At 36.4% G+C, this 13267-nt stretch overlaps 2 protein-coding genes across 3 annotated transcripts in view; both read right to left on the bottom strand.

Moving 5' to 3' along the window:
* The window catches only part of LOC134823189 (polyunsaturated fatty acid 5-lipoxygenase-like), a 1185970-nt gene that overhangs the window by 690120 nt on the left and 482583 nt on the right, over window positions 1–13267 (bottom strand). The gene's annotated exons all lie outside the window — the stretch shown is intronic.
* Window positions 6157–12686, bottom strand: LOC134823238 (sodium/potassium/calcium exchanger Nckx30C-like). Of its 2 annotated transcripts, none has more exons than XM_063834635.1 (5): window positions 12572–12686; window positions 12162–12216; window positions 9495–9620; window positions 6908–7046; window positions 6157–6774 (listed from the first exon to the last, which is right to left on the bottom strand). In XM_063834635.1, exons 1-4 carry the CDS (start codon window positions 12574–12576, stop codon window positions 6987–6989), a joined length of 246 nt encoding a protein of 81 aa, XP_063690705.1. In that variant the 5' UTR covers window positions 12577–12686; the 3' UTR covers window positions 6157–6774; window positions 6908–6986. The 2 variants fall into 2 exon arrangements, with proteins under 2 accessions (XP_063690705.1, XP_063690704.1); XM_063834634.1 differs by having other exon boundaries at window positions 6925–7046.

Raw genomic sequence — 13267 nt, 5'->3', positions numbered from 1 at the left:
TGTCTATAGTGGTACAAATAGTTACGGTTGTAGTCCTATAGTGGTACAAATAGTTACGGTAATTGTAGTCCTATATTAGTTTAGGAAGTCAGTGCAACCAATAATGTATTGGAATAGTTGGAATGTTCCAGCCATCATTATAACCCGTTAGTGACACGGTGAGGTATTGATTGCTGCTTACCACTTAGGGGCCATCTACTTACGACGTCCGCCAAAATCGCAGATTTTCAGACCACCCTCTCCCCCTGACCGGGTTTGTCCGAATTTTCAAAAACCACCCCTCCCCCGCACGTCCGGATTTCCAGCTACTTTTAAGAAAAAAAATAATAGAAGCAACTAAAAATAAATACCTACTTTACCAGTTACAGTTATATTATTATTACCAGTTCCCTATAATTATACCTATAATTATACCTATTAACTACGTACCCAGATATCAACATTAAAGATAAACACAATAAAGTTAAACCCTTATCAATACAATTACAGCTCTTGGCCCAACTGAAAAGTTAGTTATTAACAGTTTAAAATTTCTTCTACACACACAAACAACATGGAGTCCTCAGTCCATAATTCTGACAAGTTATTGACTTGATCTTGAGTAACACACACTTTGTTAGTTCTGGCCGGTCTGGTGATAAGAAAAGTTTGATAAACATGAAGTTGCAGCCCGTGCTGTCCAAAGTTTTCGATTCTTTTGCTTTTTGTAAAACGTTATGTTATTGTTACTTATAGTGGGTCCGTTACTAAAGTTGGCCTACGGACTCTACCAGTCTTTTTAATCCGAACTCGTTCAATTTTGGCTGCCAATGATTTATTTACTATGAGACGCACTATTGCTTTTGCCAAAGCATTATTTTAATTGTATTGCATCTAAGTAAACTATAGGTAAAAATATAATATTAATCATAAGCTAAAATGTACTAATCTTTGTATTCTAAATGGGGAAAAAGAAGAAACATTGTCAGTCAGTCGAGAAAATTGTCAGTCAGGCTATATGGCAGCTTTGTAGATGTTGTGACTATGCTAGTAGTGGTCCCAGGCTTGCGACTGGAATTGCGGTGTTAAATCGATTTAATGGTACCAACGATCCACCTCCCACTTGTTGTTTGGTACTTAGCATTAATAGTGTTAGCTGTAGCCATTTATAGCAAGAATCTTAAAACTAAAGGGGATGACAAGGAAAAGAGGAAGGAAAAAGAATAACGGGACAAACAATTAATTAAAGTATTTATAGGAGCATTAGATATTGTAATTACAAGCTTCAATAATAAATCACTGACTAAAACTTCTAATTAAAATGACACTTGGTACGCTCGCCCATTTTCACTGGTCAGTCTGAACTTCGGTTTAGCACGTTGTACACTTATTCACCTAAGTTTCAGAATTTGTTCAGTTTAGCAGAGTTAGTACCCGTGTTTCAATAAATCAAAAGATATCAGGGGAGTTCTTTAATAATGTTACGGTCATCTAGAATACCGAACTTCCTGAAAACGTTATCATATTTCCTCAGACAACGTTTAATGCCTTTAATCAGTCTATCACGGCTATATCCTCTATCAATTAGAATTTTGAATATTTTGTGAAGATGGGAGGTAAAGATATCCAATCTAGTGCAAACATTACCATATCTAAGAACTTGACTTGAAAAAACGTTGTAGCCAACCTCGGTTGGGATGTTACTGTGAGGAAATGTAAGGGATACAACATGCAAATTAAAATCATCAGTTTTGTTATACACTGATATTTCTAGTCCTTCTGTGGAAATATTAATATTTAAATCAAGGTAGTTAATGATTTTATTATTGGAACCAGCTCGCTCCATCTCCAATGAATTAGGATAAATATCTTTAATCAATTTATGAAAGTAAAGGTAGTTAATAATAGATAAATCGTCAACATATCGTTTATTATTGGATAATATCTTTGCTAATCCCATTTTCTTTTCCTGAAGTAAACGTTTCATATAATTAAATTCCTTTTTGCCAACAGTGAGATCAGCTATAGGGGAACTTGAATTTCCACCCATAGGAATACCCTTGGTTTGTATGAATACAATCCCACCGAAGACGACATAAGTGTTATAAATAATAAATTTAACAGCCTCTTTTAGGTCATCTTGACTAAAGCATGCATGACAATCATAGGTTTTATTGGAAAAGAAACATGTATTACTGTCTCTTTTAGAAATACAAATATATCTATTACGGTCTGAAAATATTAAATCAACAACTTCATTAATCATATTCTCTACTTCAATCAAGTCTAATCTGGTATAAAGAGTAGTAAAATCATATACTTGTATATTATAAACATCGCTATTTTTGATAGCTTCAAGGAATTCACTTGAGGAATCTATGCTCCAAAACATGTTTATACCGCTGTTGTTGTAGATTGCCTCGCAGTATTTCTTGAAGTATTTCCTCAAAAGTTTCAGACAACAGTTAACTTGGACGTTAAGTTGTTTCGTAACGCAAAAACGGGCACCTGCAATGAACCTCGCCTTGTAAGGGTTCTTATGAAGCTTAGGGTTCCAGAAGATGCGTGCTAGTCGCAAGTTTTTATCTTCAACTTGTACATTAAATCTCTCCTTTAGACTCTCAGATATTTTATTGACATAATGAGTCTCGTCTTCGCTACAGGGTTTATATGTATCATTACCTATACATTCTAGAGTATTAGGATCAAAACCCATTTCATTGACAAGAATTTTTACATAAAACTTTTTACAAATAAATGAAAAATTACCAGAAGCTTTGTCGATACTACAAATAATGTATTTACTTTTCAGCATTTTAAGACTTCTTTTAACATCATCTTTTTCCAGTGTGTTTTCTTTTATTTCAAATGTTTCAGGAAAGTTTTTCTTGTAATATTCAATACGATTGGAAACTATTGATAACACTTTTTCCTTCCAATCGCTGAACTTTACTTCTTTTTGACAGTACTTTCTACTTTTTGATTTTATAAATTTATCGACAGCTTCGGTAACTGACATATATATCTCATCTGGAGATTTAAATGTGGGAATTCTGTATTTACAACCGTAGGAAAGTACTTCCCTAAGTTCAACATTATCAACAATATCTAAATTACCAGTAACTACATGTCCATGAGGAGGATAATTGAAAGGGGAGGAGTGACAATCGCATGGACTACCTAAAATAGATTTAATATCAGAAATAGAAAGTTTCTTTAAGAATGAAGCATAGTTACAAATAGAAAGACTTATAGGATCATTATACTCATAATAAATCTGTAATGGTGTAAAAGACTGAATCAAAATGGGAAGCAAATCAATGACTGAAGTGTCAGAGAAAATAGATTTTAGGTTAAGATTATCAATGAATTTGCAATTAAATGGAACAATTATAAATTCTCTATTACTGGATTCAGATTTGTTCTGATGGTATTTGGGGGAAAATGTTGAACAGAAAGAGGAACATACGTTGTAAATCAATCCTGAATTATTTTGACTCAAAGAGTAGAGAGTGTCTAAATCTGATAAGCTATAACATTTTAATGTTTTGTATATGGAATGTTCTGAAGAGATGTTATCTTTCAGCCTGTTAATATCAGACTCTATGGTATCCAGAGACTTCTTAGGCTGAACTTTCTTCTTTCCATTCCCTCTGCCACGTTTGTATCGAGCAATCTGTCCACTAAAATAATTCATAACCCGATCTTGGGAGATGTTGCCCGTTCCTTTCTTCTTGTCATTAAGACCAAGAGGGAATGCTGTCCCAAGCTTCTCTATCCAGTAATCCTCCAGGAGAAGTAAATCATTTTTGACATCTAACGATATCATCAATTATCAATGAAACTGTTTAATAATCTAAAATATTCAAAGATCCTGTTGTGCGTTGATTGTGGCAAATTCTAGATTTTGCAAGGTTTTAATAAGCAACTGAATATCGTTGGATATATAGACCCTTTTTGACACCGGGTATAAATTCACATTGATCAGATACGAAGTTAGTAAACAAACTGAGGAGCAAACGAACTTTTTCTTCGGCGTGTACGGCAACAGTATAAAAAGTGACGTCAGAGCAAGTGTGGAAATGGAATCTGACTCTGACTGTAATCACGGGGCCGGACACCAGGTATTTAGATGCAATCTGTTTTGAAGTTCTCTTCACCTGCATCATATGCATGCAATCCCAACAATGATTCTTTGTTCAGATTAATTTTGTCCCTTACCTGGGGACCTCAGGCTATTATGTTCATAAACATAGAGATTAGGCGGAATGACAGGCTGAGCGCGGCCCAGTAATTTTGTCCCAAGAGTCTGAACTATTTTAATTCTAGCACTACATATAATATATTGTATAGAGAACAACGCCCAACGGGTTCTTAAAGTACGATACCACACATTACACAATATTAAGTATTTCTGGCTGCAACAATTCGATCACATTTACAATGGTATTACTTTCAATGCCTTGCAGTTGCATGTGGAGTATTCGTATTTTCAGTAGCTATCAGTTTTACATGGTACCGTTCCAAACTACCGGGTTTGTTCCAAAGTTAATTTAATGTTTTTTGCGGAATAAAACGTAGTGCTACTTATTACGTAGTTACGTTTCATAAACCATAATAGTTGTATAGCATAAAAGTTTCTGCGAAGTTTTATAAATATTATAAAGGAGCAGACACGTTTTTATTACATTTTTCGGTTATCATGCCATGTTTTGAATTGCAATCGACGTTTTTATGCGAGTGTGCTAAATCACTGTACAATGTACAATGTACAATATACAATGTACAATGCAATGTACACGATCGAACTTTGAGATGTTTCTAATATAAAATCAAGGGCCCTCGACAGTTGAAACCAACTTGAATCCTTTTGTTTGCAGTTTGTGTTCGTTTTACTTAGCTTCTATTAGTATTTAGCCTACGTATATAATATATATAAGAGAAACATGAGCATTCACATTTTAGAAGTAGAACCATAAACCGTGCAGCTCAAGCTAGGCATGGTAAAGCTAGCTTGTGCTTTATATAACCGTAATACTAATAGTAATACTAATAGGAGCTAGTCATTTTATTGTTTATTGTGCTGCCAGTTGATGTTACGCGCGATATAATACATTTTTGTCGATTTTGTTTTCGGCTATTTGAGATGCACTCATGCGACATGCAGTAAATGTTTTCTTTTCAAAATTGTAAGCGAATGTCGCCCCACTCTCAGTTCAGACTTGACTTAACTGTTAACGGGTGATACTCGTAAAATATTTGTTTCAAATATTAGGACCGTCAACGAGTCCAACTCGAACCGTCTGCAATTAACGAGTCCAACTCGGCGCGCGTCCTGGTAGGTTATTAACCTACAAGACTTGACACACGCTGAAAGCAGACCGCGGCTGGAGTGCACGCTTCGAGTACACGAGAGAGGTATATACAACGTGTAGCAAGATCAGACACAAAATGTGAAATGGCGCAAAAGTTATATAAGCTGCTCCGTATGCGCAAATTAGGCGGTGCACGATAAAAATAAACTTGCTCGGATTTTAAAAATTTTTGTACCATCGTTTTCTAGAGACTGTGAGAATTTTCACAGTACCAAATTTATTATACCTTTTTGGAATGATCAGTGAGTTTCGCCTAGGTGCCATATTTGATGGTGCGCGGCTTTTGGAGCAAAATTAGGTGTAAAAGTCGCGTAATTTGACGAAATTCGTTGATTTTTGTCGTATTATTCTGTCATATTTTCGGTTCCTGAACTTGAATCATGCTGAAAATTTGTCAGAACCTTCCAATCATACTTAACTACCGAACCTAATTTAGTTGGGAGAGATTGGCCTTGATTAAGAGGTCTAAAACCCTGCGGTTTCTTTGCGTTCGCGACTATACCCATTTGTGATTCCACTGTGTGGACGCAGGTATGACAAATCATATATTTTCGTAAAGTACGTCCTCTGACTAGGAAATCACAAGTTTAATCAGTTCTGGGGAATGTTCCTGGACAGAGTTATGACAGTTTAAAGCTTCCGCGCCGCGCAATAGCCCCAAAATGGCTAAAAATTTACACCGTCGTAGAATAACTTTGCGAAGGGAATGCGCGAGCACGAGAATATGATATTTAATATTGATTTTCGGCCCCCGCCACGATAGCTTAGTTGGCTAAGAGGGCGATTGACCGTGCTAGCTGAGGGTTCGAATCCCGGTCTGACCTTTAATTTAGTTTGAACTGAAATAAGTTGTTTACTATTTTCATCAAAAAGCTTCTCTAGTGTTAGGTTAATATTGATTAGTTAATCATATTACAAGTTGTACTATAGGATGAAATGCATAATTAGAAATTGGAAAGCAGCTAAACGCAAAGCGTCATTATGCTACAATATTATAGTAATTACATTGTTTGTCTCAGATTATTTTTAATACAAGAAGCGACCAGCATCGCATCTTCATCGATTAGTTCGGAGTCGTCGCTATATTCAGCTATAACATTGATTTTTAATTGATGCTGTAGCAGATATGAGCAGCTTTTATCAGTCTGATTTGGTAGGTTTTGGGCTGGGCACAGTTTGCTAAGGATTCTGTTTCTATCTGTTGTAAAACTTGATGGTCTGCTGTGAAATGAAGCTCTGGATTGGTCTTTTAAATGCCTTTCTCAACGACAATCCCTCCTTAGCAGTTACTTATATTAAAACTTTTTGTTCGGAGTATTGTCTATTGACATGTAGTGTCTGGAGAAGGAGGGCAACGAAGGAGCACTTCTCAGTTGTACAGTGGGCATTTCTAGACGCTGCTATCCATTACCTTCGACATCTGAAACAGATTTTAATATAAGCAACTAATTAATAATACGGGTGAGACTTAAGTTTCAGTAAAATTAAATCTGACACTTGAGTGCAGTAACGAGAGAAATCCAGTGCATCTCAAACTGCTAAACTTGGCTTACTGTTTTAAAATCGTGACCTGGAATTGTTGAAATCTTTGATAATTCCCGCCTCCAAGATCAGAGTTGCTTTTACGTCCTCTTAAGAGGCTATCGAGATTCCACATGCTCTGTTCTCTGTACTTCCGGAGGTTGTATAAACCTGAGAAATCAAACAGTTCAATACCAGAGAGAATGCTGAAGACTCAGAAAGTTGTCCAAAAAATACACAAATCCGAATTTTTCTCTTTAGTAGCGATTTGAGACAAAATTTACCTTCTTTCGGACTGAATTTTTAACTGAATTGAAGTATAAACGATTACCTCTACAATAGTATTAATTACTTAGTAAAGTTATCATCAGAAGTCAAGTTATGGTTGACTTTAAAGCTTGAAAAGGCTAAAATTTTAAAAATCTTTGCTCAATGACGCGCGGCTCAGAAATGCGCGTGTTATGCTCGCGCAATTATTGCTTACAATTTTCTTTCATTCGGCAAAAAAATAACTGTGACCAACATACATGTTATAAAACTCTGCCTTAAATCCTGGAATGTTCTGGAATTATTGAGTGTGCAAGGATCATCAATTTCCCGCCAAATCCAAACTTTTTCCTGTAGCATATTATCACAAATACGGCGTGTACAATTTTTGCGCGTAATAAACCTAGATTCGTTCTGGCGAATAACGAAGCCTCTAGTTCACATCCAATGAGCGGGCTTATGAAGGAAAGATTTCGAGTTGAGAAGACGTCAGATGGCATCTTGGGTTCTTGGAGTATTCAAAGACAGGACAACACCTGTAATGCTCCAGCTCTATAAATCCCTGATAAGGTCCAGAGTGGAGTACTGCTGCCCGCTTTGGAATCCAAACAAGATCTATAATATCCAGTCTATCGAGATCATACAACGCCAGTTCACTAGACGGATTCTAGGGCTCAGAGACACCGATTATTGGAATAGACTGAAGGAACTGAAACTTACATCACTGCAAAGACGCCGAGAACGCTGCACCATGATACATATTCTGTGGAAAGTTCTCCAGGGTATATGTCCAAATGACCTAGATGTACAGTTCAGAGAGAATGCCAGACTGGGAGTTAAAGTTATACTCCCTTCTCTCACAAAAAAAGCATCAGCTGGTGCACGCTCCACAGTCCACCTACGACCACTCATTCGCCGTGAGAGCTGGAAGACTCTGGAATGTTCTCCCCGAAATTGTCAATACTCAAAGGACTTTGACAAGCTTCAAGACATCTCTTGGAAACTTCCTAGACACCCTACCAGACAAGCCCCTACTCCTGGATACAGTGCAGAAAACTCTAACTCGATAACATTACCTTGTTTTAATACTTTCAACACTACTATATAACAAATAATTTGAGATCATGAATACGATGTAGTTACATTGAAACGTCGAGTAATCTCCTTTCCCTAATAAGAGCATTTTTACTTGTCGCAACAACCGGGATAAAGATAATTTTACCCAGAATACATTACCTTGTGTCTCACATCTGGAGTTAACATTGTCATTACCTTGTATCTTAAATCTATATTTAACATTACAATATACTTTACATCTATTATAACCTTATGTTATAAATACCTACATTCACATTATCCTGTACCCTATAATGTACCTTACATCCCTTATTCCGTATATTTGCCATATACCGAAGTCTTAATCACGTTATTTTTCGTAATATATATGGACACTGTTCTAATTATTGGTCTGCAATGTAAAGTAAGTGAAATTATAATAGCTCTTAAACTTAAACTTATAGCTCTTGGTGACTCCCTGCCAGTGGGTTTGTGACAGGGGTGTTGCCATGAGAGGTTCAAATCTGACAATGTTTAACGATTGTTCATGTTGTTAGCTATAATGAGATGGTAAGATGCACAACCACAAGTTAAATCTTGTAGATGTAAGATTGCCCACAATGACGAACCTGGGAACACAACTAAACACTAGGCAGTGCCTTCAAGGAAATGAAGACCTAAATCTTACTTACTTCATTATATTGACATAATAGTAAGATGCTGTTAACGTAGCAGAAAGATTAGATAATAGCTGATTTTACATTTTCCCGAGTATAGCTTTTGACTAGTATCTCTTACAATTACCAACAAGCAGAGGGTACCATTCAGAGGTTACTACAATTATAACGTGCTGGTGCAGTGGCAGCTGGGTAAAGTTGGCATGGAGGTAGCAGAAAGTAACTACTAGAAACATCTACTAGAAAGTAGACGTAGAATTTACGTCTACTTTCCAGACTAAAAAGTGCATGTTAGGATGGAAAAAATAATCAGGGAACTTGATTTGCGAACCTAACCATGGAAATATTACAATAAGTCGGAGTGTTCCAAGGATATTGATGTATACACTATACATACATTGTAATAACTATAGAATGTTCTGTACTCTCTGCACTATATAAGGTCACAAGAATTGTGACGTCAAAATCGCATCTGTTTTCTTTTGTTTCAAATCTAAGTTTCATGAGACTAATCTAATTTAGACCTTCGAAGGTAATGACTTGAACTTGTGTGTTCACTGTGTAAAGAACACACACAAAAAAGTAAGAGTTTAACAAACTATTTGAAGTGTAGACAAACCTCTGGTTTCTCTCCCAAGCCAAGAGTTCGGCCGAGTGTCTCAGTCCACCAAACCATGAGGTAGGAGAATACTGCGATCCACAGGATGGACATGATGAAGGTCACTGGGAAGAACATCTTCCATTTCTGAAACATCAGGTTATTAGCTTGCCAGATAATACCTGGTTTAGATCACAGCTGTGTTGAAAGCATTAAAAGGGTTTACTTTCAACACTTCTATGATAATGTTGATTCCTACATTAGAATTTACTGCTTACAAATTGAGAAGCAGAATATTGAAGATATACTCATTTTGGCAGTACTAAAATCTAAGATTAGTTGACAAGAAAAGTTTTACCGTAGATTCTGCTACGGATTGGAGTTCACTTGCCATAATAGCCAAACAGTACTAAAGAGAGCACAACAAGCTATAATGAGATGGTTAGATACATTTGAGGATTGCTGCACTATATAGGGACAGGACTATATAGTGACAAGCACTTTATAGTGACATGTGAGACGGCTGCAAATTTACAAAATTTTGTACATCCATTCAGACTTATTAAACAATGATCTACATTCTACATAAATGATAGAATAATATCTCTCTGGATCATTATTAACCACCATTTTACAGCACTTCATTATTATCAGTACAAATGAATAATGAAGCTCGTATCATGACATGTGAGTATACAGATAGATAAACCACCTAAATAGCCATATTTTAATAAATAAATAAATAAATTCTAACATTTATTACACGCTTCGACATTAAAATATACCCAACAAAGATGTACATTTAAGTCATTCAAGCGATGATTAAGCTCTGAAATTCAACTCAGTACGTCAGAATAATTGTTAAGGGAGGATACTAGATACGTATCAAATGTAGATACGTGGCTTCATATATGTGGGTAATTGCACGTTTCAAACCAATTTAACCGCTGTTTTCAGCACATATATCGTATCTTTTAAACCACATTTGGTACACGAATTACAATAAATTGAATAAAATATGTGACTAATTGTTAACAAATGGTCGGTTTTGATCAATATTAACCACCAATTATCGACACCTTAGAACTTACAGTAATAATCAATTATGAAGCTGCTATGACTATGGTATAGCAATCAAATAAACCACTAAAACAGCCACTTACGCCATAATAATTGATACCAGGCTACTTTAGGCTCAAAATTGAGTTTGTCAGTTTAAGATGCATTTAAAATGATCTGATAGGAAAACTGGCTCCCTACAAAATGCAAAAACCAAAATGAAAAATTCTGGTCATAGATCATACAAGACTGGTCGGTCGGAGGTCGGTCGGGCGCCGGTCGGCGGTAGGTGAATGCCGGTCGGAGGTTGGTCGGAGGTCGATCGGGCGCCGGTCGAGCGCTGGTTGGAGGTCGGTCGGTCGGAGGTCAGTCGGGCGCCGGTCAGAGGTGTGTTGTCCACCTCGCAGATGTCCATGCAGCCCCTGGCCCTCTTAATCCCTTCCAGCCGCAGTCCTCTCCGACACAGCCCATCATGTTTCCAACTGCCAACAGGACGATGAACACCAGTGCTGGTCAAGCCCTTCCGCTTCATGCTCCAGGTCCAGCTCCAGGTCCAGCTCCACTATCCCGGCCAGCCGCCTTCTCACGAAGCGATGTAGTGCAGAGTTCGATAGACTTGTACAATAAGATACGACTGACAGTAATGGATCCTCCGACCGGCGCTCGACCTACGCCCGACCGGTGCCCGATCGACCTCCGACCAACCTCCGACCGGCGTTCACCTACCGGCGCCCGACCGACCTCCGACCAACCAGCCTTGTCTGATCTATGACCAAAATTCCTTACCGTTTAACTGCTACGCGGCCGCGAAATTTGCGATTTTTCGCAAACCAATTTTTTGGCTTTTTGGCAGCGAAAAATAGCTCTTACTCTATGTCTGTTACACAAATGAGATAATATAGTAAGTTGACTCCTTTCATATCTCCAAACAACTCTCAAATCTTAATTTATTTGAAAAAACCTTAATAGGCTATCTAATTTAGCTGATTTTTGACATGAACCTGAGTTTTTGCCCCATTTTTAGGCAAATTTTTGGCCTTCCAGCCCAAATATAGTTGTGTTGCCGGCATTTGCCGCCCTATTCCATATATAACTCCATTTAAAAGCCTAGAGTATTCCCTACAATATACAAAAAAAATCATCTTGGGCATTTTTTTAAATTGCAGATTTTTTACCAATTTATCGGCTAAAGCTATGTTATTTGGGGCTTGTGCCCACTGTGCAGGTGCAAGCTTAAGTATGATGGGGTATAATAGGCTATTTCAAATGTTAAAATATGATTACATATGCATGTTTAATACACGTTTTCGCACATTAACAGCTGTTTTTAGCACATTAGTGTTATCTTAACCAATTGTTAACCACCAAAAATAAACCATTTATCTGCATATATTGTAAAATTCATGGCATTACCACTAAAGATTAACCACTGATAGAGATCACAAGGTTCACTGTCAAAATTTAAGGCAAGTCTAGACAAGTTAGCCAATGTCCACTAAGTTTCCCCAGATTTGCTGCTATTGCTGTGTTGTTTCCAGTTACCAAAAATAACTAACTTTCGACATAACATACACTGCTATGAACTGTCGTACAGTTGCAATTTTTTTAAAATGCCAAGTACTTACCTACACTAACATAAGTCACATGGGAGAGTGTTTCAAGGCTAAAACCGTCGGTATTCGTTCTGAAAAAAATGTCCATTAGTATTGCAGATCAGCTGGATCAATGAAGCTATCATAGGTTCTCATTGACTCAGTTAAAGCGCTCTGTTCTCAAAAGTTTAATTTATTGACATTTTCCTGATGCAAAATTTTTACAAGAATTGAAGTTTGTAAAGACTATATTGGATTAAATACAGAATTACAGATAGATTATATTTATGTTAAAATACAAATTATCCAATATTCATGATATCATGTGCCAAATTAGGTAAGGTTTAAAAGCAAATTTTTATGAAAGTTATAGTAACAGAGCTTTTCATAGATCAAAGTATAAACGAAACGAATTATAATTATAAGTTATAAGTGATTAGTAAATACCTCATAATTATTAAATAATCTGAAGAGTAAGGGTTATCTGCTGATGCATGTTATCTGCTGATGAATGCCAAGGTTGTCTTTCACCGTGTGAAGTGCCGGTCGTGTGTTCATTCTAATTGAAGATTTATTGGTTTTACAATAAATTAAAAGCACTTAAGTTTTTTTGCCACATTGATCTTTATTAAATGTAGTTAACAAGGGCATGAATGAATTTGAATCCTAAAATAGAGTTGATCCCGTAAATTAAATCAACACCAAACGGTTCTCAACTTTTCATAACCAGCTGCACACATACAGCTGAAGATAATAAAATTACAGAACAGAGCCATTTGTACACGTTAGTAGAATTACAACTTTATTGCAATGAGTAACAGTCTTTCGACAGACTATTACTTAGTTTTACTAATGAAATATAAATTAAAATCCGTTTTATGTATCTGGATTTTAGTCATTGACCATTAATGAGCAAAAAACGATCAAAATAGGGAAGCTGCAAAGAATTTAAATTTGACAGTCCAAACTGACCAAACACATGAAGTTCCTGGCAATAGTTTAAATTTGCACCATCTAAAGTCATTCCAAAGGCCCTGTAGCAATACTTGAAAATTTTCATAAAACCGATATTTAACTAACGTTTTGACTTGTCAAGTCAATAGAAATAATTATTGAAAAACAACAAACGCAGTTAAAATGAAT

Source organism: Bolinopsis microptera, chromosome 11, assembly GCF_026151205.1.
Source record: "Bolinopsis microptera isolate Bmic1 chromosome 11, MBARI_Bmic_1.0, whole genome shotgun sequence".
Lineage (NCBI taxonomy): Eukaryota > Metazoa > Ctenophora > Tentaculata > Lobata > Bolinopsidae > Bolinopsis > Bolinopsis microptera.
Note: the sequence above shows the minus strand (reverse complement) of the source record. Positions and strands in the feature narration are given on the sequence as shown.

Bases quoted from the DNA above. Each gene is read 5' to 3' on its own strand.
- LOC134823238 (XM_063834635.1), bottom strand. The intron at 9,621-12,161 runs GTAGGTAAGTAC...CTGATGTTTCAG, and splicing joins CCCATGTGACTTATGTTAGT to AAATGGAAGATGTTCTTCCC. The intron at 7,047-9,494 runs GTTTGTCTACAC...TTGATTTCTCAG, and splicing joins GCTTGGGAGAGAAACCAGAG to GTTTATACAACCTCCGGAAG.